At 37.2% G+C, this 27,446-nt stretch overlaps 3 protein-coding genes across 4 annotated transcripts; all 3 read left to right on the forward strand.

The window, feature by feature from the left end:
• Positions 1,733 to 27,139, forward strand: LOC18783963 (cucumber peeling cupredoxin). The gene is made up of 4 exons (XM_020559327.1): positions 1,733 to 1,742; positions 16,444 to 16,679; positions 20,179 to 20,413; positions 26,880 to 27,139. Exons 2-4 carry the CDS (start codon positions 16,491 to 16,493, stop codon positions 27,137 to 27,139), a joined length of 684 nt encoding a protein of 227 aa, XP_020414916.1. The 5' UTR covers positions 1,733 to 1,742; positions 16,444 to 16,490.
• On the forward strand, positions 1,742 to 7,605 carry LOC18783279 (methyl-CpG-binding domain-containing protein 11). 2 transcript variants are annotated; one of them, XM_020559296.1, is made up of 2 exons: positions 1,742 to 1,962; positions 6,406 to 7,605. In XM_020559296.1, the coding sequence occupies exons 1-2, from the start codon at positions 1,900 to 1,902 to the stop codon at positions 7,213 to 7,215; spliced, it is 873 nt and encodes a 290-aa protein (XP_020414885.1). In that variant the 5' UTR covers positions 1,742 to 1,899; the 3' UTR covers positions 7,216 to 7,605. The 2 variants fall into 2 exon arrangements, with proteins under 2 accessions (XP_020414885.1, XP_020414884.1); XM_020559295.1 differs by lacking the exon at positions 1,742 to 1,962 and adding an exon at positions 1,998 to 5,485.
• LOC18782471 (glucan endo-1,3-beta-glucosidase 14) lies at positions 8,839 to 10,579 on the forward strand. Its single transcript, XM_007217268.2, has 3 exons — positions 8,839 to 8,973; positions 9,197 to 10,230; positions 10,318 to 10,579. The coding sequence occupies exons 1-3, from the start codon at positions 8,916 to 8,918 to the stop codon at positions 10,402 to 10,404; spliced, it is 1,179 nt and encodes a 392-aa protein (XP_007217330.2). The 5' UTR covers positions 8,839 to 8,915; the 3' UTR covers positions 10,405 to 10,579.

Raw genomic sequence — 27,446 nt, forward strand, 5'->3', positions numbered from 1 at the left:
ATCTATATATATAAAGCAAAAGGCAGAGAATGGTGAAACATACAAAATACCAGAAAATATCCTTGGATAATGCAAACATTAAGAATTGAAATTATTAATTAAATGAGGATAATATGGTAAATTCACACTTTTCATATTAAAAAAATAAAAATAAAAATAATAATCATATAATGGATCCTATTTTTATGGACCACAACTACCCATTATCTTTTTTAATTCTAAAATAAATTTAAAGTTAAAAAAAAAAAAGCCTCTAGCAGGTGCGGAAGCGCGTGCAGAGGCTAGTCTCTTTTAAGCTTTTTGTTTGGATTTTGTTGGCTAATTATCTTTTCTCATTGTTCATTTGCGTCCTTTTAGTTTACTTGTTTTTTATTTTTTAGTTTTTTTAAATTTATTATCTCATTTTTTGTTTTTTGTTTTTTTTTTGTTTTTTGAATTTGTGTTTGTTGTAGGTTGCAAGTTTTTGGTGCCATCCAAATTTTGGTTGATGTGCAGATTGAAAGTATGTTTAGGCTTCCTTTTCTTTCTTTCTCTTTCTTGTTATTTTCCCTTGAGTTGTTCAGACGCAAGTCTTTTTTAAAATCACGTATTTATTTCTGTCTCTTATGTTTAAGTTTTGGATAGTCTGTTTATTTTCAGTGCTATCTTTTGTACACTCTTATGATGCTTATTGTTTTTTAATCAAAAAAAAAAAAAAAAAAGAAACAAAAAAAAAAAAAACCCTACCTCTTCACTTGGGCCAAAAATGAAAGGATGCTAATCCATTGGACTTTGGGTTCTCTCCAGATTGGTTATAATGTGGGCCTTATATTGCAGCCCATTTCTTTTGTCAATCTAAATCATATTTATCTAGAAAATAGTACACAACTAGGTAGGTAGGTTTGGCAGAACCCTTCATTAATAAACTCTCCGATAATTGAAACTAGCCCCTTGGTTAATAAACTCACGCGTTTGTCAATTGATTTTTTTTTTTTTTTAGAATTAAAAAAAAATATTTGATAGTTATGTTCTATAAAAATAAAATTTATTATATTATTTTATTTTTAATATGAAAAATATGAATTTACAATATTATCCTAATTTAATTAATAATTTAAATTCTTAATATTTGCATTAATCAATGATATTTTCTGGTATTTTGAATGTTTCATCATCTTTTGATGTTTGCTTTATATATATAGATCATAAATAAATCAAAAATGTGAAAAAAAATAAAATAAATGGGTGGGTAGTTGAGGACCGTTAGATAAAAACATGGGGATTCTACTCTCATCTCCCAATTTGTTGGGTTTTATTTTATTTTATTAATATTATATAATTTTAACAAAAATAATATTTAAATGTGCTAAATTTTGTCTGGTTTGAGTAAAGGGAAACTTCTGGAAGCGAAAGCGTGGGTGGCTCGGACGGTTTAAAAAACATTATCCGTGAGCGCTCACGTGTCACTATTATCCCAAGAAAAAAGAGATTAAACAATGATTACAACGCAAAATAAGCTTTTAATTGAGTGATTAGACAGGCATTAATAAAAAAAGCACGCCTACTTGTCTGGGCGTGGAGCTAAGTCGTGACTGTTTTTTTGATAAATTTTGGGACGGTTTTATTTAACAGTGAAAATATTTATAAAAAAAAAGAAAGAAAAAAGCTCCCAACGGTTTCGTAGAGCTTCTTAGCACTTCTTTAGCCCACGCACACGCGCACAAACAGCACAAGCGCGAGCCTTTCAGAGAGAGAGAGAGAGAGTGTGTTTTAGAGAGAGAGAGAGAGAGAGAGAGAGAGAGAGAGCGAGAGCGAGAGCGAGAGAGCGAGAGAGAGAGAGAGAGAGAGAGAGAGCTTGGGGTTGGGGTGTTTTGGTTCTGTCCTGTGTGTGTGAATTCTCTACGGGTTGCAGTTGCAGACATGGATAGCAAAGTGGATGAGGTTTCTGTAGAGCTCTCAGCTCCTCCTGCTTGGAAGAAGAAGGTCTCTTCTTTCTAACGTTCTTTTTGGTTACTCAACCAAATTTTATTTGTTTATTTTTCGGTACCAACCAGTCCTATTTGCATGATATGAACTGTTCTTGTAGCTTTATGTTTGCTTCTAATTCATGGGTATTTGGTTTCTTTTTGGTTTTTGGGTGCTGGGGTTGGTATGATTTTAGCTCTGTTTTTTCTTAATCTGCTTCAATTTTTTGCTGTTTGTTAGTGCTATGTGGTAGAACTTTGTCTGAAATTGCTTGCTTTCAAGGGTAGGGCTTTTTATGCTTCTTTTTTTGTTTGCAAATTAATTTCTAATTCAAGGCAGTAATTTATGGATGCCGAAATAAGGGCAGTAGCTTTTAAGGGATGGGCTCTTGACTTGGCGTGTGCTGATTATTGTTGTAAATTTTTGGTCTCTTGTTAGTGTAAAGTGTTTACTGAATTTGGTGATTGTCCAAAAAGTGTCGGTGAAAAATATAGGAAAGCTTCTTTTGGTGAAGTATTCTGGAGAAATACTTTACGCGAACACATATATGCCAGTATTTTTATTTGTTAGTGTTGTTATTATTATTTCAGCAAAGTTGTATTCCCTGGTAAAAATGCTTAATTTGTGCTCTAAGATATAAGAACTGCTTTATCTGTATGGAACCCTAGCTGGATTGTGTTAAAGGTTACATCGTTTAGATCAAGTACTTTTTGTTGGCAGTTTGTGTGAATCTCTGTTAATATGTTGAAAAATTCATCCTCTTAGAAGTAAGTTGGAGCTAGTTCTGTATAAAAGAAATGTAATTCTATAAGTTCAGTAATTGGAAGGTCTTGGGAAATAAATAGTGGCCAAATATTATTTGTTCTAGATAGATGTTGGTGGTTTCCTTCACATTTACAAGTATGGTAGACTTACTAGAGGTGAGCTTGAACTTAGGATCTTTTTATTTTTTTCAGGTAATGAGGGAACCCCCATGAACTATTCCCTTGTTGGGTACAAAGTCTTAGGGCAATCACCCATAAACCGCATATCCATGAACTATAAGTTTTCTTCAGTTTGGCACCCTTGTGATTCCCAAACCCAGATTTTCTTAAAATCTGCAATCCTGATGATTCCATTTCTATTAATAGGTGCTTGCTCTGAACGTTTCCAAAATAAATTTTTAACCATATCCCGGTTCGACGGGTTTCGTTTTGTTATTTTTTGGGTAGATTTGATTCAACTAGGTTATGACTGATTAGTCAATCTGTTAATTGTCCGCCATTAATGAATATAACTGATATGGTAATCGAATCATGTAGTGTCATCTGATATGGAATTTCTTTGTAGCCTCACTTTGTAGAAATCTATGGATTCAAAACCTACAACCCAGTTATGGCTGTTACACTGTCACACAAAAGTTATTAAACAACTTTTAGGCTTAGGGGAATTCCAAGTGTTGTATGATTGCTAGCTGCCTGGTCAGATAGAATTATGATGAGAAATCCCATTAAATTAGTGCACTAATTTTGGTTTTTCAACTGTATGCTACACGAACTTCAAAACATGTTGTCTTACCCTGCTTTTGCCAATTAAATCCTAATAAATGGCTGTCCTTGACCTCTGATGGTTGCCCTAGGTAACGACAACCGGCTGAGAGCCCGAGCTAGCAGCTTTAGCTTAATCTAATCTCTGCCTTGGGTTATAATCGCCTCCTTTGAAGTCCTTTGTAGTAGACATTTGTTGGGTACAATCTAAAAGAATTTTGGGTTTGATGCTGGAACAATAACATTATTTGTTTCTTCCGAAGTTTGTGTATCAGTGTTCAGTGAAGCACCGATACTTGATGATTTCGGCCCAAAAGGATTTGGTCATGTCCCTTTTATGTGTCTCAGAACTTGATTTAGAATTAGATAGTTGACATAAGTGTGGGAGAATAGCACTATACCTAGTTTATAACAGTCTTTTGCTTACTTGTGTGTGATTTTAATCGATTGTAGATAGATGAGATGATTCACCTCAGTATAACTAAAAATTCTTAAGAAGATAGTCTTTTCTAGTCATTATGTTATTGACGCTATTTCAGAAGTAACCTGAGTTCACCACACGGAGAGGGTATTGCTTAGATGTGAACCTTGCAGACCTCGTTGGTTTCATTCAGTAGGATAGCTGTATTCAACTTTCTGTTGTACCATAAATCTGGATGACAACTCGTTAAGAATAAATAATAAGATTGAATCCAGCAACGTAAGTCTTTTCCTTCAGCCTTATGTTATCTTGTTTGAAAGTAAAACATGAGGAATTGAAAACTTCATTCCTCAAAATCAATGTATGTTCTACGTGCATGCACCTAGTATGCTCTTGTATTTCTCGTATTGATTAGGTTCCATGCCTTATGATGAAAGGGGAGTCAGCGAGCTTGTTGTAGTCGGTCCTAAAAGGAGAACCCTGTTTCTGCACGACAAAATTTCCTCTTGTTAAATTGGGATTAATTTTTTGAAAAAGCATTTAGTGTCATCAAGTAATCAATTTTTACATGTTTAGCAGTTTAGAGTCAAGGTCTGCGAGTTGTGATTTCTAGTGAACTCTGTCTCCCTAAGGACAAGAAACTAGGTAAATTGGCATGCTCTTTGCTAAACTGTGAATGAAAATAGGGCCAGAATGTGATCTACATCAGGATAATCTGGTTTTTTTATGGTTAACCGTAGATTTTCATAAATATTTGAGATCTATAAGAGACGAACCTCTGCTACTTTCTAACCATTGGGCAAAGAGTATTTCTGGTTGAAATATTTTCTTGCCTATATCATATAGTGCTTATACCTAAGATTGACCATTTAAACAGGAACTTGGTTCTCTAACACCTTTTATGTTATTCATAAAATTAGAAAATTGTGTTAAGTTGAATTTGAAATCCTTTATGCTTTGATTTGCTGATATTTCCTATTTTTTCCATTCCTTCATGTGTATGTGTTTACTTTATACAAAGATGCATGTGTTTGTTAAAATAAGAAGAGGTGAAAATTGATGCATTTTATTTTGCGCTATATAAAGTGTTCAGCTATATAGGAAACCAATGTTTGCACTGACAACATGTGTGTAATTTTGGGGGAAGACAAAAAGGGTCATTGTCCTAGCAATACAGTTCAGATCATATAATTTAAATTTAAATAGTGCACGCTTTATCTTCATTCTTCTAGTTCGTATAATCCCAGAAATCTCCCCTTGGCTATATTCTTGTCTCTCTTGAAAGTATCAAAATAAATTTGCAAACTTATGAAATCAGACCTAAATGGTCTTAAAATATAGAGAAGCAATATCCACAAGTTCTTCTCCCCCTTTTCTCTCCTCTCTCTCTTGCATGTGCATGCGTTCTGTATATATGCATTTCTATGTTAAAAAAACAAAAGACAGCCCACTGCATGAGGCTCCTGTAATGTCGGGTTTGACTTTGAGGAGAGCAAGATGTATGCAGCCATACCCCTGTTTTTGTAGTGGCTGTTTCCGGAACTCGAACCCACGACATCCGGTTTCTTGGGCAAGCCATTCTGTTTACTCCAATGTATGTATTGCCTCTAACATTTCTTTCGCTCTATACAGTATAAATCGGTTATATTGTCCTAATCATGAACAAGATAGTATATACCTTGTGTATATATCGTGTATCTGCAGTATAAAATTAGAATTGTCGATTGATGTATGACGGTTGTGAAATAAGTTGGATCCTGATAGAGTGAGGATAAGCAAGTGGGATTCTATGGAAATTTTGGTGAAAAAAATTATACCATGCCAAGAACTCAAAGGTTGTTATATACAACTGGAGAACTTTCATCAGTAAAATAGTGCTGGAGGAGGTTTACGTCTTAGATGGATGCCAACTACTTTAGAAGTAGACTTTCACATGAAAATCTTCATGGAGGACATATTTGTGATAAAACTTCTTGCAATTGAGTTAAAAACCCAAGTGGAAGTTAAGGTTTCATTTGCTATGGTTGTTTGTTCTGGTGGAGAGCCACCTAATGTTGGAGAAGTTTTCTGGTACTTTGGCCATGACAAATTAAATTCTTATCTGACTATTCAAGTACTCAGGCCTGATGTTGCACAAGTTTGAAAGAATTTAATTAAGCTCATCTGACTATTCTGGTATATGAAATCTGAGTGTTCTGGTAAAATATGTGGACAACCTACTCAAAACAGCTTGTGAAAAGTGAATGATATTCTGGTGACATTGTGAATCTGCTTTTTATTTGGTCCTTGTAATTAGATCACAGTCACTTTTAATACATGCTGCAGAACTCTTTGCCTACCTTTCTAAATGTTTCAAAACAAGGGCATATGCTTTTCTGAATCCTTTAGTATTTGGCTATACCATGCTAGCATTGTTGGAATTACTAAGGATGGTTGATCGAGTTAAGTCAATGTGGTTGTTGTACATAATCCTTGGATATGGTTTTTTACATTTTCTTTCTCTTTGTTCCGCAGTTTTTCCCCAAGAAGGGAGGTACACCAAGGAAAAATGAGATCGTATTCATTTCTCCAACAGGGGAGGAGATTAATAATAGAAAACAATTGGAGCAGTACTTAAAATCACACCCTGGTAACCCTGCAATATCAGAGTTTGATTGGAGCACTGGTGAAACCCCTAGGAGATCAGCAAGGATCAGTGAAAAGGTCAAGGTGGCTCCAGCACCAGAGAGTGAGCCTCCCAAAAAAAGAGGCCGAAAATCATCAGGTTCAAAGGACAACAAAATGGAAGCTGCTGGTGGAGAAGTTGATGGTACGAATGAAATTCAAATGAAAGATGCAGAGGTAGCTGAGAAGAGAGATGCAGAAGCTGAGAAAGAGAAAGATGCGGAAGCAGAGAAAGAAAAAGATGCAGACGTTGAGAATGATGATAAGAAAACTCAAGGCGAGGAGGAAAATGAAGAGAAAAATGTTGTAACAGAGGATAAAGCTGCTACTGAGATAACTGAAAACAACAAAGAAGAGGTGCCACAAGCAGGGGAAGATCAAGCGAATGGAACTTGCGGCAAAAAACAGGATGAAACAGCTGCTGTGACTGTGGAAGAAAATGGGGCTGCGGAGAAAGAGAATGTGGATGCAGCAGCACCTCATACGGAGGGAGAGATCAAAGGGAATAACGATGCAGCAGAGAACGGTGGAAAATGCAATGCTGAAGCTGACGAGAAAATCAAGACCAAGGATGGGGAGGTTGTTGAAAATGGCAAGGCTGAGCAAGTGGTGCAAGCTGATGCCCCACAAAATCTACAGACCCCTCCATTGAGCCGCTGAACGTATCTACCACCTTTCTAGTGAGCTGTTGAATGTGCTGTACTACCATTTATCACACTTAGGATTCTGTGACATCCATTTAACCCTTTATTTTGCGCCTTCCCTTGTTACAGTAACTCTGGGAGTTGAGGATGATATAATGTTAATGTTGTTAATGTTAGAATGTAATTGTATGTAGGGAACAGACCGGTCCGGTAGAAGATTAGGTCTTGTAGTTTCTGCAGCAATAGTTATGCAGTAGCTTAGATTGTAGAATGTAAGACATCCTTACTGGGCCCACTGCTTTTTATTTGTTGTAGATGGTCATCAAGTGCACTTCGTTTGTTACCTTGTTACTTTGTTAATGTGGCTAAAGTTTTAAATGTCCTGGGCGGCTTGTGTTTCTCAAAATTGAGTGCTATTTTGAGCTCTCTGGTTTTGGACGAATATGTTTCTTTGCAGTCTGATCAATAAGAGAGAAACGATGATGAGTAGGTATAAAGATTATTCTGCAGTTTCATTATGTTATGCAGTCTGGGAAAGATCCGAGAGCATGGTGGAAAACAGAGAACTTTTAATTAGCTCCAGCTTATTAAAAGTTCTAATATATAATTTTTTATTATAATTTGTGTAACAGAAATATCAAGTAGCTATGAACAATATACCAAACAATAGCTGTGAATTACATGATTCTTAGCCTTTAATTTATTACTATCATGATTATTAGTTGTTGCTGCTGTCCTGAGTAGTAATGAACAATATGCCAACGGAGTCTAATCCAGTGGAAAATAACCTTGAGTTACCGGTGGTCTTAGGTTCGAACTCATTTGGCATTTGGTAGTGTATGTGTGTGTGAAAAACCCTCCGTATCTTTATAGTTTAGACTATTGTTTGTATTAAAAAATAAGACATTATGAATTTCAAATGCCCCCTCTTAATTGAAATAAATCACAAATCTTCTTTCTGAGTGTTTTGCTCATAATTTAATGACCCATTTTTCTCTGAAATTTTTTATTTTTATTTTTTAAAGGGAAGCCTTGGAATTTGGTTTGTAACGACCTTTGCTATGTACTTTTATTTTGCAAGCATCAATACTTTTTCTTAATCGTACTTATGGTTTTTTTTTCCTTTTTTTTTTTTTTTTTCTGCCCACAGTGAATCTTGAAGCATGGACGTCCAAAAGGCTTATAATTGTGGCCACTAACATTTTATGTTGAAACCTTTTGCATACATGGGTACTTTTTCTCCTTTCCCACGAAAGGTATATTGAACCATCGATCCCAAAGCCTATGACAAAGAGAAAGAGCCTTTTCAAGAAACAGAGAAAATACCCAGATGGAAACAAAACAAAACCAGAAAGTGGAAAAGGTATACTTTGAGTTTGAAAAAGACAGTTAAAAGTGAGAGTAAAGTAAGAATCTATTCTATGCTCCTCCACCAAAAAACATTTTGCCACCTTTGCATTAAGGTTAAGAATCTTGCATTCTTTGTTCACAGAATCACATCCTTCGGACATCATCTCTGGACTTAAGGAAGGCTAAGAATCTTGGATCTACGGCCTGCCTGAAGCAAAAGTATTGCCTCATCCCAAGGATTGCTTACGCCAGTATCTCGGTTGAGGTTGCCGTTGTTGGTGGGTTACATAACATTATTATTAGGTCATCTCCACTTCCTCTCTACAAATTGAATGCTCCTTCATTGTTAGTAGAACCAGAAAACAAATGGAGCTCTCTTATCTCTGCTTCCTTCTTGTCTTCTCCACCACTACATTTCTCAATGGTAACTACTTCTTCCACTATTTGCTTAAACTTTTAATGTCAAGTAGGCTTTTCGATGAATTGTATAGTCACTTATATTGACTTAACATTTGCTTTCTTCTTATTTTCTCTTCTAATTTGCTTAGTATTTTTAAATTTTAAATTATGTGTTCAAGTGTCTCATGTGTATTGAAGTATTTGGATAACAGTCTTTGTCTGATGAACGTTTGTATCTTTCTGTTCAGTGGATGCATCTTTTACAGGAACATATGGAGTAAACTATGGCCGGATCGCTGACAATATACCTTCACCTCACAGTGTGGTAACACTTCTCAAAGCAGCAAAGATCAAGAACATCAGGATATACGACGCTGATCACGAAGTCCTCACCGCTTTCAAGGGATCGGGGATTCAAATAATTGTTGGACTTGGAAATGGGCTCCTGAAAGACATCAGTGTAGCCGAGGATCGCGCCATGAATTGGATAAATGAAAATGTGCAGCCATACATTCCTGGAACTCACATTTCCGGAATAGCAGTGGGGAATGAGATCTTGGGGGGCACTGATGTGGAACTCTGGGAGGCCTTGTTGCCTGCTGCCAAGAATGTTTACAGCGCGCTTCAAAGGCTTGGTTTGGCAAAATCCATTGAGGTCTCAAGTCCACATTCAGAGGCTGTGTTTGCCAGTTCTTACCCACCATCTGCCTGCATTTTCAGGGAAGATGTTGCTCAATACATAAATCCGCTTTTGGAGTTCTTCTCACAGATCAATTCCCCTTTCTATATAAATGCATATCCATTTCTGGCCTACAAGAGTGATCCTGAGCACATTGACCTCAACTATGCTCTCTTTAAAAAAAATGCTGGGATTCAGGACACAAAGACTAACCTGCACTACGACAACATGTTCGACGCCATGGTTGATGCAGCTTATTTTGCTCTGGAGAAGGCTGGATTTGAGAAGACAGAGGTTATTGTTTCTGAAACTGGTTGGGCATCTAAAGGGGACGAAAATGAAGCAGGAGCAGATCCCAAAAATGCCAGGACTTACAACTACAACTTACGCAAACGGCTAATGAAGAAGAAGGGGACACCTCATAGGCCAAAGATGGAAGTGAAAGCTTACATCTTTGCTTTGTTCAATGAGAATTTGAAGCCGGGGCCGACGTCTGAGAGGAACTTCGGATTGTTCAAAGCTGATGGGAGCATTTCTTATGACATTGGGTTCACTGGACTTGTAGGTCCTTCTGCAGCATCCTCATCTCTCCTTAATTACAAGGTATGAGTTTCATATAATTGTCAAACAGTTCTCTGATTTTCCAGTGTGTGTTTGTTCTAATTATTTATCTAAAATGTTGGGTTTCAGGGTCTTGGACTTCGAGGCTGGTTTCAATCTTCACATACGTGGGTTTTCACAAGTTGTGCTGCTGTTCTGTTTTTAATGTTAACATGATAGTTAGGCTTATGATCAACAGCTGAAGGAAGTGTTTCAGGTTCCTAATGTTGTAAAATCTCTCCATGTATAGCCAATTCATTTTCTTTTCTTACATTATGATTCATTGTAATTCATTAACAGTACAATTCCTGACGGCTTTTTTTAACAAATAATATTCCAGCAGTTTGCAATACTCTCTCTCTTTTTTCTTTGTTACCCTATTTTTGGCTACCCCATAACCTATCCTTAATTTTAAATAATCTTATTATCGGAATCTAAAAACTAATGAGGTTCGCATATTTTATGATTTCTTATGTGTTAGTAAACTTAGAGAATTCATGAATTGAAACAAATCAAACAAACTAGATTTGGCCTTTCGTTTGGTTACTAATAAATTGTAGGCTCCATTTGAATGGAAGGATTCCAAATATATTGATCAAGATGACATTACAAGGTAAACTTGTTTGTTTGGACTAGTACAATTCATGTATGTGTATTCAATTGAGATTTTAACATATTGTAATTACATTATTTTAATGTAATGGATTTCAACTGAATTTGTAATTATATGATTTTACTTATGATTTTAATAGATTGCAATTACATGACTTTACTTATGATTTTATTAACTTAGGAATTTACATATGATTTTAATAGATTACAATTACAGGATTTTACTTTATATTTCTATGGGAGCATTTTTGCTCACCGCATTAACTAAATGTGTATGCTCACCACCACCCTTAAAAGGTGCCTACCTCATCCTTCTCAGAATATCTTCTTTTGCAGCGCACTAGTACTAGTAACCAACCAGCCACACCAATCAAAAATCAAAGAGGCAAGCTTTAAGCTTTGAAATTGGGAGTAGGACTAAGAGCAAGAAATTTTGTATTTTCTTTTGTCATATTTTGATTGATTCAGAATTTGGTGGTTTATTGGATTTGGAAGATTTTAGTTTTGAGTTTAGGGGTAGCCAAATCATATGGAGGAAGATGAGATGGATTCGTTGTTTGAAGGGATGATGTTGTTTACCCCTAACAATACAATAATAATCACTCTGTCGTCTTAAGAAAAGTGGTGGTTGTTTTTCTGGGGGAAAAAAATGTTGGTTTACTGTACACTAAGGAAGAGAGGAGAGTTCAGGAGAGAGGAGAGTTCGGGAAAGAGGAGAAAGAGGGTTCAGGTGAGGGAGGAGGAAAGAAAGAAAAAAAAAATAAAGGAAGATGGAAAGGAGGAAAAATGGGGAGTGTGCTGTGATGTGGGCCCTTTATTGTCTCTCTTATGAATTTTTTTTTTATAATAGTAAAAGGCATGAAAAAATAGTGGCGAAAAAAAGTATGAGGGCATATATGAGAATCATGCATAAGAGTGTGTGATTTGTTATGTGATTTGGTATGTATATCACACGCTCAAAAGTCTCACACAATACACCATTTAATGAAATACATTAAATTAGTAAGTTTTTGAATACTACAGTACTTTTTATTATCTTTTAAAAGTCCTAATTGAATATCACATAACTTGTATTAATTATTTAAAAATCTTAATTGAATACCACCAGACTTCTATTGATTACTTAAAAATCCTAATTGAATACCATTGTACTTTTAAGCTTCAAAACAATCCATTAAAATCACAATTGAATACACCCTCATTTACCAAGGTTTGGTGTTCCACTTTACCCCTTACCTTTCCATCCAAAAATTTGTTAAAATTGATGACATGACATGGATATTATAGTACTGTTGAGGCCCAAAAAATCCACGCTTAGGTCCAAATAAATTCTCGGCCCAATGCGATACCTTATCAAGAAGAAACACAATTTGGGCACTCGAAAGTTCGTCATATACGCTTTGCACACATGCTACGCCAAGCAAATAAGCAACATGCCACTCTACAAACTTAAGTGGGCCCAAGCCACGCAAGATGCCCAGGGCTTGCTTGAGTGGGTTATGGTATGGATTGTAATAAATTATCATGAGGCCCATTAATGGGCCTAGAAATGGAAGTCCTGGGTTGCTTGGGAGCCTCGGGACTCAAGCCCATTTCATAGGTCCAAACATGTGGGTAAGCACAAGAGAGAAAAGAATAGTCCATCACTCCAAATAAAAATAACCCAACCAAAATAGCCTATTGACTCAACCAAAAAGCCCAAATATTTGATAAAGAAAGCCCACTTACTCAATAAATCAACTTGGCCCATACAATTACAATAGAAGAGTTGCAAAGCTCCAGCACTTGGCTGAATAATAAAGCCACGAAGGAAAGTCTGAAAAGTTGCTGGGAAGCTCTAGCACATGGGGGGAGCAAGTTCCAAGCAAGAAACATTCAAGGAACCAATGAATATTAGCCTGCGAGCTGCCAGAAGCACCAACATACATACCCCAATTCCTTCCCCCATCAGACCTGGCCATGGAAAAAGAAAGAAAGAAAGGAAGGAGATGGCTGGGAATGGAAGTCTCCCATTGGAACAGCTGCAGGAAAGGGGGTCTTGAGCTTCCAAAATTTCTGATTTTGTGCAAATAAACAGAGAAGATTTTGCTAGAATAAGATAAGTCAAAGAAGGGGACGAGAAAGGAAGGAAAAAGCTTGGCCAAATTAGATAGAAACCATTAGGGTTTCTTGGAAAAAGATGGCTTCCAGTAGCTATAAAAGGGGCCTTTTCTACTCAACCAAAAATCAACTCAGATCTGGAGAGCAAGCTTTATCTCTCACCTCTGAAACATCTGCAATTTCGAGCTCATCCTTCCATCTTTTCTCATTTTCCCTTTTGGTAAACTTTTCCAAAGCTTGACAGAGTTTTCGTCGAGCTGCCGGAAACTACCCAGCACCCCACTACTTCATCATTAGCTAAAGAATTCAGACCTAGAGAGTAAGCTTCCTCTCCTACCAGCAAAAACCCAACAATCTCGTGCACTATTCACCCTCTTTCTCCATTTTCTTCTTCTGGTAGACTACTTTCACATCTGACAAGCTGCCGAAAGAACATAGTTCTTTCTTTCTCTCTTCTTAGCCAAATCAACTTGCAAACCCCTTCTTCCTCACCTTAAACACTCTCATTTTTCCCTAGGAAGCCATATTTTCCTCTTTGGTGCTAAACTCATGCTGATTTTGCTTCCATGCCACAAGCCTCTCATGCCAAGCTAGAAAATTTATCTGTAAGCATCAAGAAATCATCTGTACGTTGCTGTTGTTTTAGTTGGTGAAGGTAACCAGAACGCTTCCTAAGGCTCTACTGCCCTTTCGAAATGCTTTTGGAGCTTGATTTTCGAACTCAGACAAAGGGGACAATTTCATCAATCTGCCATTTACGGCAGCCCAACCCGTTTAAGCTACCGGAAGAAAAAAGCCCCTACAAGTACTTTCGTATATATGGGTTATTTCACACCAATCTGGGTGATGTGGCCAAGTGGGCCACATCTCCAACATAGACAAACAAATAATAAAAATGATTTACCTTTAAATAATTTAATAAATTATAAATTCAATTAGTTCTCTCCTCCCTTCCTGACTCACACCACTATTCTCTATAGCCACCCTCTCAAAGACCCTAACCACCATACCCTCCCCCTTGTTCACCTACACCTCGCCCCCCACCACAAGCACCACTAAAACCAAGAAGTGTCACTTGCGATGACGCCTTTAACGGCGAATTTGGGTGAAACATAAAAAATAAAAGAAATTAGAAATAAAACCAACATCTCTTACCACCCCCAACTGAACCTTGCCGCCACCTACAACCAACATCTCTGACCACCCAGATCTTAAACATCTCTGAGCCATGCATGTGGGTGCTGATGTCATCAACTTTGGAGCCTGCTTGGGAGATTACGAAGAAGGAATTTGTTTTCCTGCGAGCCTTGAGTGAAGCTGAGGCCGTCAGAAGAACTCCGATGAACGGAGCCTACTTGGGAAATTCTTGTGTCTGTGTTTACTTATGGGTTTGTGTGTGTGCTTTATCTTTGTGTGGCTTGTGTGTGGTAGTTGCGTAGTCCATCAACGACAAGGCCTTGGAGTATTTTCGCATAACAATCGTAGTTTTTAGTTTTCATTTTTTATGCTAGAGTATAAAGGAAAAAAAGGAATAATGGAAGTGAGAATGAGAGTGAAGATGAGATTGGGAGGGAATATGAGAGTAGAGGATAGGAGAGAGGAGTAACAAAAGTGAAGACAAAAATTAAAAACTGAAATCTATTTTAAATTGTTTTCACTTTCAAGTTTTTATTTTTACTTTGTTACTCCTCCCTTCCATCCTCTCATCTCTCATCCCCTCTCTCTATCTCATCCTCACTACCATTATCATTCTTCTTTTGCTCTATATTCTAGCAAAAAAAAAAAAAAAAAAACTAAAATTGAAATAGTTATCAAACCAACTAATTGTATTAATTCACTATGATAATATAGCCTTAAAGAATTGTATTTAATTAATTAAAACATCAAGGCACGTAAGTTTCCATAGAGGACCGTGTCTCCATTGACATTGGACTCTTGTAAATATGCCAAAAGACTACAACTCTTCAAACCATTAATTTCTCGAATGAAATAAATAATTCTGATATATTCACATCCGAAATTCAAATAGTTGTTTTGCAAATTCAGTTATCACATACTACTAAAAAAAGAGTGTAAGTGAATAAAATTGGAGTGAGAAAATCATTACCCTATTAGAAAGTTAAGCATGACGGAAAAGTCTTTTCCACATGGAACTTAGAAAAATAGGTGGCTGGATGGAACTTTCCATGCATATTGCAATTGCTATATGTTCCTCGTCAAGGCTGCCGCGTCCAAGACTCCAACCAATTAACAAGTCTTTCTTCATTCTTTCTTACCTCTTCTGTAAGTTAAGTTGTCGCTCTTCTGTATTTATAGGCACCAATATTTCTTGCATCCTTGCAATTCTTCTCAGTGATCACCCACATACAGCACGATTTTGTACGGGGAGAGAGAGAGAGAGAGAGAGAGAGAGAGAGAGAGAGAGAGAGAGATGGAGAGGAAGATGGTGATTGTTTTTGGTTTAGTTGTATCAATGTTCTTGCAAAGTGTGGCAGCACAGAAAGTTCACGTGACCTCACCACCTTCTGTGCCTACTACACCTTCTCTGGAATCAAACGACCCTAATCCAGAACCAGCACCATCACCTTCCTCCACTCAGCCCACTGGGAAGACCACTCCCCCCACTCCCCCCACTGGGAAGACCGCTCCACAGCCCGCACCGGCTTCTTCATCCGGGGCTGTTTTCGCTAGTTTCTTTTTGTCGTCCTTGGCTCTTGTCATGGGTTTGTTCTTTTGAAGACCTCAAGAGATGGACCAATTTTTATTATTATCTTGGGGATCCATTAATTTTGATGTTTAGTATAATTTTTGATAGGAGATATGAGGGAACTATTATCCCTGATTTCTTCATATAATCAAATCGTGATGTTTCTTTGACTGCATTATCAATAAAGGAACTCCCTCTGTTGAAAATTCGATCTCTGCCATATTCAAGTATAATATAATTGCCTACTCAAATTAGCGTGATGAATTAATGTGTTGAGACCTGAATGATAATCCAATAGCAATCTAACCACATACATGTCAATAATGGATTTTGCATTCATTTGAAACAGGCTAATACAAATACCAATCAAATGAAACGTTCATAAGAATAGATTGGTTTTGCACATTCCGTAACAATTTGTCATACAAAGAGCTAGCATAATTCGTTCTTCAGTTTTCATTCGCTAACCTGTGGTACCTAAAATAACTTTTAATTTGCACATTGAATGCAATCCACATATGGTTTTGTCTAGCTTGATATAAAGGGGTACAACTCGAATCTTACATAACAACTCTCACAAATAGCCACCCACCTTGTGTTCATAGCTCGGATATAACAGAGCTCGTGTGAAAGAGAGCATTGAGCTCAAAACAGAGGAAAAACAATTATAAGGGCATAAAAGGGCCTTTTGTTTTTCGTCTACTCCAGAGCTTTTATTTATAGGCTTGAATTCATGTATCGTTTCCATATATTCTCATTATTCATCAGTGATACAATTTGGTAATTTAAGAGACAAGGAGAGAGAGAGAGAGAGAGAGAGAGAGAGAGAGAGAGAGAGAGAGAGATGGAGAGCAAAATGGTGGTTGTTTTTGGCGTCTTTGTGGCCGTATTTGTGCAATGTGTAGCAGCACAGACAGTGCATGTGGTGGGAGATAGCTTAGGTTGGACCATTCCACAATCTGGGCAACAATATGTCACTTGGGCATCTGCTAACAAGTTCGCTGTTGGTGATTTTCTCAGTAAGATTTCTCAAGTCTTCTAATTTACACCTACTGTCTTTGCCAGTCAATTGGGGAACTCATTATTTAACGCTGGGTCTTACCTAATTCTCATGAGATTACTTGATTTTTAAATTACCCTTTAGATTAATATAACATAAGTATTAGTTGATTCAATGCCATAATGGTGTTTCAATTTTGCAAAAGTTTTGTGGGTCAGTTTTATTTATTTATTTTACATATAATTAAAACTTGGTGTGTAATTAGTTATTTCATATTGATTGGTTAGTTATTTCCTTTTATTTATATCAAAATTTCAAATTTAATAATTGTTATGGTTTGAAATTAATTTCAAATTTAAGAAAGACACTTGTTCTTGCTCTTTATAGGTCTTGATCCCTATGTTTTTGGTACATTAATTTACTTACATTTTTCTTAGGTACATATGTCTCTAGGTAAATTGTTGAACTTGCAAAATATAGGTACATTAATAGGTATATTGTAAAAAATATTTACCTTATTGTAAATAATTTACCTTCTGCGTAGTATTTCACTAATCCGAACCGTCTATTCATTCAAAGATCATGTCTACAAAAAAAACTAATTGAATCCGATATCATTTGATCATTCAATTAAATTATTGAAATTTTAGTACTTTCTTGAAACACCGTGTTTATTAATTTTGTAGGACCCAATTAGATGTCTAAATAGTTTCCGATTTGTCTAATTTTTTTGTAAGGATGATCTATGAATGAAGACCTAAAAAATAGATGCTTTGGATAGTTGAAAAAACAATCGTAAGGTACCCTAAAGGGTGTACCTTATTTGAGGGACACCCTTGTGGGGCCCACTCCACATTATATTTCACTAATCCAAACCGTCTATTTTTTATATAATTATTCAAAGATCATCTCTACAAAAAATCACTCGAATCCGATATCATTTGACCACTCAATTGAGTTATTAAAAATTTAGTACTTTCTTGAAGCACCGTGTTCATTGATTTTGTATGATACAATTGGATGTCAAAACGGTTTCCGATTTATCCAATTTTTTGTGAGGATGATCTATGAATGTAGACTTAAAAAATAGATGTTTAGATTGTTGAAAAACAATTCGTAGGAGACCTTAAAGGGTGTCCCTCAATAGAAGGGGATATATATACACTTATATTATTTTTATAGGTACATTATTTATTGGATATATAATTTAGGGATTTTTTTTGGGTTCAAAATATTTTATAAATTGCCGATGGGTTAGAGGGAGTGCCAACCAAAAGAGATGAGGTGTTTGATATGCTATTACTAGGAAGAATAAATTATGAATAAGACAGTTAATGACATATTTGAAAATAAATATGAAGGTAAATGGCATGTATTGTAATTTAGTTAATATTACTATGACAAATCTATCTTACATTGCAACCTATTTTAAATTTGGGTTTTAAGTAAAGCCTTGAAAGTAGGTAGGTATATGTCTAAGATATAGTAGTTGGGCTTGTTTGGTAGGCCTCACTGGGCTGGACTGGGTTATATAACACTTGAAACCCATGTTTGGTAAGAGGGGGTACTAAGTTAAATGGGATTATATAGGACAACAATAAATAAAAAACACCTCACTCGCTATTCTAATATTGCGAGGCTGAAAAAGGGTTCGCAAAATAACCCCCACTCTATATAGAACAAGCGAGTCTTAAGTCCTCTTTCTCTCTCGTTTCCTTCAGCATCGCCTCTCCTCTCTCTCTTATTTCCTACTAAGGTAAGTTTTCTGGCCTTCTCTGGAGATGACCCATAACTCCTATACCAACCTCCATAACTTCTGGCCTTCTTTGGAGATAACCCACTCCGACTCCAAGGCCAGCCTTCACCACAGTCAGATCCTTGGCTTGAATCAAACTGCTCAACGCCATAACCTCCACCATAGCCTCCCTCCACCGTCACCACCCAATCTATAGAACAGTAATAGCCACCACCGACCCAATTGAACAAATCGAGAGTTATTGTGGTGGTTTGAATTATGTGCTTCAGTATGATTTTGTTGCTGTTTTCACATGGGTTATATAAAACCAAGCAGCACTAGCACTCATGGGAGGAGAGGATGTATGAAGAGAGATGAGAGAGTGAAAAAATAGGGGACGCATGTGGGTGGTAGGGAATCTGAGTTGGGAGAAGAAAAGTCAAGAAGAAGGTGGAAGGAAAAGTGTGCTAACATTTTTTTTTTTATATATAATCTTGTTTTAATTAAACATTAATTTCAGATAATTTTAAGTTTCCTTTTATAATAAACATTAAAATATTAATGAAAAAATAAAAGTTGAAAAGAAATGACACTTCATTGTTTATCTTATTCTCATATGCTACTACAATCTGTATTTATTTTGGGAAAGAAAAATTGTATGTATAAAAATAAAAATAAAAAATAAAAAATAAACTATTATTAGATGCATACTTGTTCGGTTTATCAATTAACCAATAAAATTCAACTTTTTTTCTCTATTATTTTCACTTATTATTAAAGATAATTCTAGATTTTTTTTTTTTCTCTATTTTGGGACTACCTAAGCTAAAACCTTTTTTTAAAAAAATTTTTAAATACCCAAGTTAAACCTTGGGCTTTAAAAAGAGGGACTTTTTTTTTCTTTTTTCTTATAATTTTTTTTGGTAATTCGTATTTATATTTATACATCACAACAACACCTAATAAATTTTTTGGTGTCTGCCTGAGTAATTAGAAATAATTAAAAAAAATTATTTTTTAGTCCGACACAACACCAAACATAGGTCTTCACTATTTTTACAATCCAGCTTCTTAGTCCGACGCAACACCAAACGTAGGTCAGTACTTAATCCAGCTTAGGCTAATCCGAGTTAATCCAAGTCAGTCCCAGAATTTAGTCCAGTCCATGACTGTCCGCCGTACCAAACGACCCCGTAAGGGCCTATATTGGAACAACCTTTTTTCTTAAAAATTACTTACCTCTCTTCTCACACTAGAGAAATTATACTGTGATACGGTACTACCACGTGGCAGTGCCATGTGGTAGTACGGACTAATAAAATTATGATATCTGGCATTACTGTTATTAGAGAGAGAGAGAGGAGTTTCATTAGAACACTGTTAATGCTGTTTACTCTCTTTCTCTCTTTTTTATTTTATTTTTATATTTCTTTCAAAGCAAATAACCCTAACACGTGAATTGTCATTGGAGTCTGCACCAACATTCATAAAATACTTCTGCAGCCAAGAAAAGGAGCCGCCCCAAAAAAATAAAGGACTAGCCTTTGCCAAAAATGGATAATGGTAAATCAAATCAATCAAACAATCCTTTACTTTATACAGCTTTTTTTTCCCCCCTTATTTCTGCATGTTGTTTCCGATTGCAGGCTATAATGAAACTCTTCTCTCTCTCTACTAACAGTAATGCCAGATGTCATAATTTTATTAGTCCGTACTACCACATGGCACTGCCACGTGGTAGTACCGTATCACAGTATAATTTCTCCTCACACTAGACGTTCCTTAATAATTCTTCAGTTTTTCAACTTCGCCACCAACGCACACGATGTACAAGAAGTACCCTATGCATCGTTCGACTCATGCAGCTCGGACAACACAATTGGCTCGTCCATCACAACAGGCCCAGCCAACGTCACGCTCACCTCAGCAGGCGACAACTACTTCATCTGCACTTATGGCACCCACTGCCAGTCAGGCCAGAAGCTAGCCATCACCGTCTCAGCCGCCGCCCCTGGAGCCTCGCCCTCTGGACCAACTTCTGCACCACCACCACCACCACCGCCTACTACCCCTCCTACCACATCCATCACCGTCCTCGAACGACCCTGTTGCTTGTGCTCCAGTCAAGCCATCGTCACCATCACCGTCCACGGCTGGGGGGGGCCAACCCGGGTCTTGCCCGCCCCCTGATAATTCTTCTTCACTAGCTGTTGTGGTGGGTTTCTCTTTGTCCTTCTTGTCCCTTGTCATCTTGGGTTTGTCCTTCTTGCCCAACACTGTAAGCTTCTACTGAAGCTTACACATTAACGAACACAACACTGTGAGCTTCTTTGTCGTTCTAGCCAAGAGGTGCCCAACCTTCATGAATTGGTGCTCATCATCGTGAATCCAGCGAAAGCGAGCTTGGAGACATGTTCATAGCTCGCGCATAACAGAGCTTGTGTAAAAGAGAGCACTGAGCTCAAAACAAAGGAAAAACAATTAAAAGGGCATAAATTTAATTTCGGCAACACACTAAACCTGATATAAGGGTTTGAAAATCGTGGAATTTTCAGGTTTTTTTTTTTTGGGAAGAAGAATTTCTAGGTTTTGGTTGGTCACAAACTGATACATTGGACAACAAAACATGCAGTGACTAGAATTCTTTAAAACAATCATATAAATTCTAAGTTAGACCGTTATAATTTCTAAGATATTTCTTAAATTAACCAATAATTTGTATTTCGGCATATTAAAGGTACGATTGAGGAAGGTCTTATCTTTCACAAGTCCACTGATTTTACTTTACGGAGTTTCTCCGATGCTGATTGGGCTAGTTCCGTCAATGATCGACGATCTAACATTGGTGCTTGTATCTTTTTTGGGCATAATCTTCTCACATGGACTGCTAAGAAACAGTCTATTGTTTCTCGTTCTAGTACTGAAGCCGAATATCGCGCTCTTGCCCATACTACCCTTGAAATCCGCTGGTTTGGGTTCTTGTTTCGTGAACTTGGCATTTGTCTTCGTTCAGCACCATGCATATATGTTGATAATCTTTCAGCCATCTATATGGCTGCCAACCCTATCTTCCATGCTCGCAACCCTATCTTCCATGCTCGCACTCGTCATATTGAGGTCGACTATCACTTTGTTCGTGAATTAGTTGCTTGATTTTAGCTTCACTTAGGAGATAAAAAGCCATCAAATTTTTTTAATTTTTGAATAAGTGGCTGTTTGGAGGATGCTTCGACCAAGCAAACAAGAAAAGAATAAGGGAACAAGGTAGAGGAAAGAAAAAGTAAGGAATTAGAAGAGAAGAAACAAACAAGTTAGGGCAGAGATAAATTATATTCGTGTTGATTGGCAAGTGTATGTTGTCGTCGTGGTGCCTGAATTGACTTACAAGCATTCTTCATCAGCCTCAACATTATAAAACTATATGGGGAGAAATGAGAATGCCTACAACAATTCCCAACACTACCTTGCTATCATTTGCATTAAAAGATTTCTTCCTTTACCCTTTCTTTTTTCTTCCACTAGAAATCCATTGCTAGAGCAAACAAATGGCTGAAGCACTCATTTCTGTGCTCGTAGTCATCCAAAAACAAGTAGAACAAAAGGTCAGACTAGTTGTTGATGTTAAGAAAGAAGTGGCAAAACTCACCCGCCATTTCAAAGCTATTCAAGTTGTGCTCGAGAATGCAGAGGAGAGGCAAACGAAGGAGGTGGACATGTGATACTGGCTGGACAGTTTGAAGGATGTATCCTATGAGATGGACGACGTGTTGGAAGAGTGGAGTGCTGAAATTATGAAACAACATATTCAGAAGCAAGAAAAAGATGCTGGTAATGCTGGTAGTACTAGTAATACCAAGAAGGTATGTTTGCATTCCTGCCCCTTGGATTTGTTTTGGCCAAGTCAATCAAGTAATTCTTCGTATTGACATTGCTGTGAAGATAAAATAGCTAAATGAAAGATTAGCTCTGATTGCTAGTGAAAGGCAAAACTATAACTTTCAATACATGAAAAGAGGAATTGAACAAATTGAACGACAAAAAAGTTCTTCTTTCGTTGATAAGACATTTGGTCGAGTCAACGAAAAGGAAATATTAGTACAAAAGTTGCTGAGTGAGAGTGGTCAAGGAGGGGCGACCTGCCTTGTCATCCCTATTATAGGGATGACAGGAATTCATTATTTAACGTTGCTGAGTAAAAAAGTTACACCTATTGTCTTTGCCAGTCAGTTGGGGAACTCATTATTTAACGTGGGTCTTACCTACACTACTACAAAAAGTGAAAAAGGCGACTAGAAAAAAACGACGGTTTAACAAAAAATTATCGTTGTGTTTGAAAAGACAATGGTGTTATAAAACTGCCGTGTATGAGTAACTTAAACACCTAAAAAATGGAGATTCCAATGAGTGTTTTTAAAAAATGACACACCAAATTAAAAAAGCGTTGTCTTATTGAAAAGGTTTTCCTCTGAACCCAAAAACAACGGCAGAATGTATGAATCTACCGACGTAGAAAGCAAAGACGACAGTGTGCAACAACAGCTGTAGTTTTTACTCTGTAATAAACATGACCAAGTTTTCGTATTCAGTGCCGTAGAATTTCAAAAAAATCCACGTCGGTATATTACAAAAATACCGCCATATTAAATCAATGTACAACAACGGTAAGGATAAATTTATCGACTTATTATTTTTGTAGTGTACTATGACGGTATCTATATCTCTAACTACGTCGGTTTGTTCAATTAAAGCCGTATAATAAAATTTACCACGTCTTGAAGTTAAAATTACCGTCGTATTTATTCACTTTATACGGCTAACCTTATATCTAAATCGTCGTCTTATTATTATTATTTTTTTTACGATTTATTTCTTGGATTTTGGTAGCCTACGATGGTAAATCAACATAATGACAAGAATTGAGAATAACCACGGCGGTTTACATAGAAAATCGCCGACATAATCAGATTATTCTGAGATCCCAAGAGATATGAAATCTTACTAGAGGGAACTCTGTTCCTCATCATAATCGGACCACCAATGTGAGAGAAAGATAATATTTTAGAAGTTAATTATGTGTGTGTCTTTGTGTCTTTGAGATACACAAAGGCACACACACATCAGCATCCAAAAAATTTGCCTCTAAAAGTTGACGACGGCAGCCACAGATTTGCATTTAGAAAGACAATATTTTAGATGTTGATGATGTGTGTGTATTTGTGTCTTTTAGATACACAAACGCACACACACATCAACATCCAAACTATTGCCTCCAAAGAGGTGAGATAGAGCCAAGGGCAAGAAGATGTTGGAACCCTAATTGAAAACTGAAACTGAAAAAAAGCGTGAAGAAAACCCAATTTATAAAAATAATCTTCACATCCACGTTGGTTATATTACACTTACCGACGTGTAACTAAAGTAATCTACGTCGGTTATTAAAATAAGACGGTCGCATAAAATAGATAACCACGTCGGTCCGTAAACGAAAGGCAACGATGTTAATACAAACAACGTTGGTTATTTATAAAAAAACGACATGGTAACTTGTAATACTACTTCTTCAAAACTAAACTTTTGACGTGTAGCGCCCAACTAACCACGTCATTTTCGGAGTACAAAAAGTCAAATAGCTTTATTACTAACCACGTCGGTTGCTATTATTTTATTGTCGTGGTAAGTACATACTAGGGCAGTTTTTGTCACTACTGTCGTTGTATTGATCTTTGGGACACTATATAAACTTTTCGGTCACCAGACCTAAACTTTTATGTTCTTTCTAAAAATTTCAGTTTTCTCTCAGTTTCCCTCTCATTTCCGAAAAGCTGCGTGTCTGATTCTCAGTTTCCCTCTCTTTTACGTTCTTCCTCGTCTTCGTCTCGAAAACTCCAAAATTTGATTCCGAAGAAAACTTTATTTGCAAGCCAAAGGTATTTTCTCAGTCCCTTTGTTTTTTTTTTTTCCTTCAGTTTCCCTATCATTTGAAGTTTTTTTTTTAAAGAACGAGTCCCACTGATGTTTGAAACAAGACTTAGGTTTGAAAAGAAGAAATCTTTCACTATTCCCACTCACAGGTCATGTGAGGACGACATGTTTTTCTCATATTTGACGGTTTTATTGACACACCACGACAGTAATTAAATTCGTGCTATTTCAATAGCACGACTGTTCATAATAACTGACGTGGTGTATTAATAAATACGATGTGTGAAAGAGAAAAACCATCGTCTGATTTGAAACAAACGTTTGAGAGAGAAAACTGGGCGGTTTTTTTATTTATTTATGAACTTATAATACGACGACGGTTTTATTTAATTCCCGTCGTTTTAAGTTGATGACCATGACGTATTTGCACATCCACATTTCTAGAGATTAGCACGACGGTTTGTTTTTTTTGCCATCGTCTAAACTTTCATTTTACGTCTGGTTTTTACCTAACCGTCATTGTTTTTCTTGCAGTTTGTATTTCTCTCTAAACATGGTTTCGAAATCCCAAAGTAAGGAGGCTCAAGCGTCAAAAGGTCAAGACAAGGACATTGCAGTTTCAAAGACACAAATGGGTGAAGCCAAATCTGTTCCAAGCAATCCCGCAAAGAAGATGAGATTTACTTCATCCTCCGAGAAAGACCCAAGCTCTGCGACATTTGATGAAGAGACAAAATCGACTCGCAGTATTAATACAATGAGCCTTGTTGTGAAAAGGAAAATCCAGAAGATTAAGAATGTGGTTGAGTACAATAAAAGTGGCAGACCACATGGCAAGGCTGCTAGAAGATGTTGATTCTTTCGTTCAGCAACACTATTTTGTTGCGGTGTCTGAGGACAAGTCGTCTCATGGATAATTTCATGTTGCTGCATGTAAGTCTGAAAGTCATGATTGACAAATTCTCCACCATTGTCCGAGCGAAGAATCTGAATTTGAGCATTAAACTGATTTTTTATCTGTTTGTGGAAGGACTAAAAACAGGAAAACACTTCATTTTTATTCTTCAGCAAATAAAGCCATGGCATCCGTGTACAATCATCTATGAATGTGACAAACCATCGAACACCAGAAGAAGCAGCAATAGGTGAAGGTCCCCAGACATCAGAGTGAATTAACGTAAATGGAATAGTACACTTGTTCGTACTCAACGGGTAGGGCATACGGTGACTCTTGGCCAAAATACAAGTATCACATGTGAAGTCGGAGTCCTTGAAACTTGACAATAAATCTGGTATAAGATGCTTCATATAACTAAAAGACGGATGTCCCAATCGACGGTGCCACAACCAGATTTGCTGTTGTTTGCTATCAAAAGGATGTGTCACATTGTTAGCCACACCGGGACTGAAGTCATCTACATAATATAGCCCCCTTCTCTTAGTACCATGACTAAGAATCTCCTTAGTGTGAATATCCTGAAGCAAACAAAAACTCGGGTAAATGAGTACACAACAATTCAATTGTTCAGTAAGCTGACTAACTGACAACAATTTATTGAATAAAGATGGAACAAGTAAAGTATTAGACAGTGAGAGAGAGGATGAGAGTTCAACAGTGCCAGCCCCTGTCACAGGATAAGTAACTCCATTGGCATTTGCAATACAAGTTCGTCGAGGTTGTGTAGTATTCAGAAAATTATCAGGATCAAATGTCATATAATTAGTTGTACCGGAATCAATTATCCAGCCCCTGGAATCAATCTTAGCAGAAGTAAGAAATCCATAACCAGTATCATTACTGGTCGTATTGCGTTGTCCTCGATCTTTAAGAGTAGCCCACCAATCGGGGTAGCCATGCAATTTAAAACAAGTCTCACGAGTGTGTCTCGGATCACCACAATATGCGCAATCTGGTCCATGTGTCGCGGTCATAATTGGAGTGGGGGTCGGGGTCGTTGTCAAAGTTGGAGTCGGAGTCGGGGTCGTCGTCGTCATAGTCGGGGTCGAGGTCGTCAAAATAGGATCTTGATTCAGGATCAGATTCGGGGCCAAAGTCTGCATCTGTAAGAGCTGAGTCATCTGGGCACTCAACTCGGCTATGGTTGGTTGAGAAGGAGAGAAGGAGTTGGTGGTGCTACCTCCATGAGGGATGAAAAAATCATCAAACCCCATAGCGGTGGCAGGGTTTGAAACTAGAGTCAGCAATTCCAAGATCGTGGCTCGATACCATGCTAAAATATGAAAACTATGAGAGTATATTTGTTTGTGGGAATTTTCTGTGTATTCTTCTCCTTGTAGGAAGTCATATTTATAATACAACGAAACCTGAATGGGCAAGTAAATAATAAATTCCTAAATCTATTTATAGTAGGAAATCAGAAATTAAAGTAAATCAATTACAATTATAATAGGAATTCTTGGTGTGTAAGGAAAGTAAGTCAATATCCACAAGTCACGCCAACAATGACAACTACTTCACTTGCACTTATGGCACCCATTGCCAGTCAGGCTAGAAGCTAGCCATCACCGTCTCAGCCGCCATCGCCTTGGACCCTCTCCCTCTGCACCAACATCTGCGCCACCACCACCACCGCCCACTACCCCTCCTACCACACCATCACCATCATCGAACGACCTTGCTGCTTGTGCTCTAGTCCTGTCACCGCCACCATCACCGTCCACGGCTAGTGGGCCCACAGTAAAGACTACTCCCGGGTCTTCCCCGCCCCCTGATAATTCTTCTTCACTAGCTGTTGTGGCGGGTTTCTCTTTGTCTTTCTTGTCCCTTGTCATCTTGGGTTTGTCCTTCTTGCCCAACACTGTAAGCTTCTACTGAAGCTTACACATTAACGAACACAACACTGTGAGCTTCTTTGTCGTTGTAGCCAAGAGGTGCCTAACCTTCATGAATTGGTGCTCATCTTCGTGAATCCAACAAAAGCGAGCTTGGAGACGTGTTCATCATAGCTCGCATATAACAGAGCTCGTGTAAAAGAGAGCACTGAGCTCAAAACAAAGGAAAAACAATTAAAAGGGCATAAATGTAATTTCGGCAATTGAAAATCGTGGAATTTTGAGGTTTTTTTGGTGGGAAGAAGAATTTCAAGGTTTAGTTGGTAACAAACTGATTGGGATACATTGGA

Source organism: Prunus persica, chromosome G3, assembly GCF_000346465.2.
Source record: "Prunus persica cultivar Lovell chromosome G3, Prunus_persica_NCBIv2, whole genome shotgun sequence".
Classification (NCBI taxonomy): domain Eukaryota; kingdom Viridiplantae; phylum Streptophyta; class Magnoliopsida; order Rosales; family Rosaceae; genus Prunus; species Prunus persica.

What these genes read in the sequence shown, in the direction of transcription:
- LOC18782471 (XM_007217268.2), top strand. Translation starts at nt 8,916, where the DNA reads ATGGAGCTCTCTTATCTCTGCTTCCTTCTTGTCTTCTCCACCACTACA. An exon ending in CACCACTACATTTCTCAATG is followed by an intron (nt 8,974 to 9,196) that starts GTAACTACTTCT and finishes CTTTCTGTTCAG; the next exon opens with TGGATGCATCTTTTACAGGA. An exon ending in CATCTCTCCTTAATTACAAG is followed by an intron (nt 10,231 to 10,317) that starts GTATGAGTTTCA and finishes GTTGGGTTTCAG; the next exon opens with GGTCTTGGACTTCGAGGCTG.
- LOC18783963 (XM_020559327.1), top strand. Translation starts at nt 16,491, where the DNA reads ATGGAGAGCAAAATGGTGGTTGTTTTTGGCGTCTTTGTGGCCGTATTT. An exon ending in TTCTCAGTAAGATTTCTCAA is followed by an intron (nt 16,680 to 20,178) that starts GTCTTCTAATTT and finishes ATAATTCTTCAG; the next exon opens with TTTTTCAACTTCGCCACCAA. An exon ending in TGGAGCCTCGCCCTCTGGAC is followed by an intron (nt 20,414 to 26,879) that starts CAACTTCTGCAC and finishes CACCAACATCTG; the next exon opens with CGCCACCACCACCACCGCCC.
- LOC18783279 (XM_020559295.1), top strand. Translation starts at nt 5,216, where the DNA reads ATGGTCTTAAAATATAGAGAAGCAATATCCACAAGTTCTTCTCCCCCT. An exon ending in GCCATTCTGTTTACTCCAAT is followed by an intron (nt 5,486 to 6,405) that starts GTATGTATTGCC and finishes TTTGTTCCGCAG; the next exon opens with TTTTTCCCCAAGAAGGGAGG.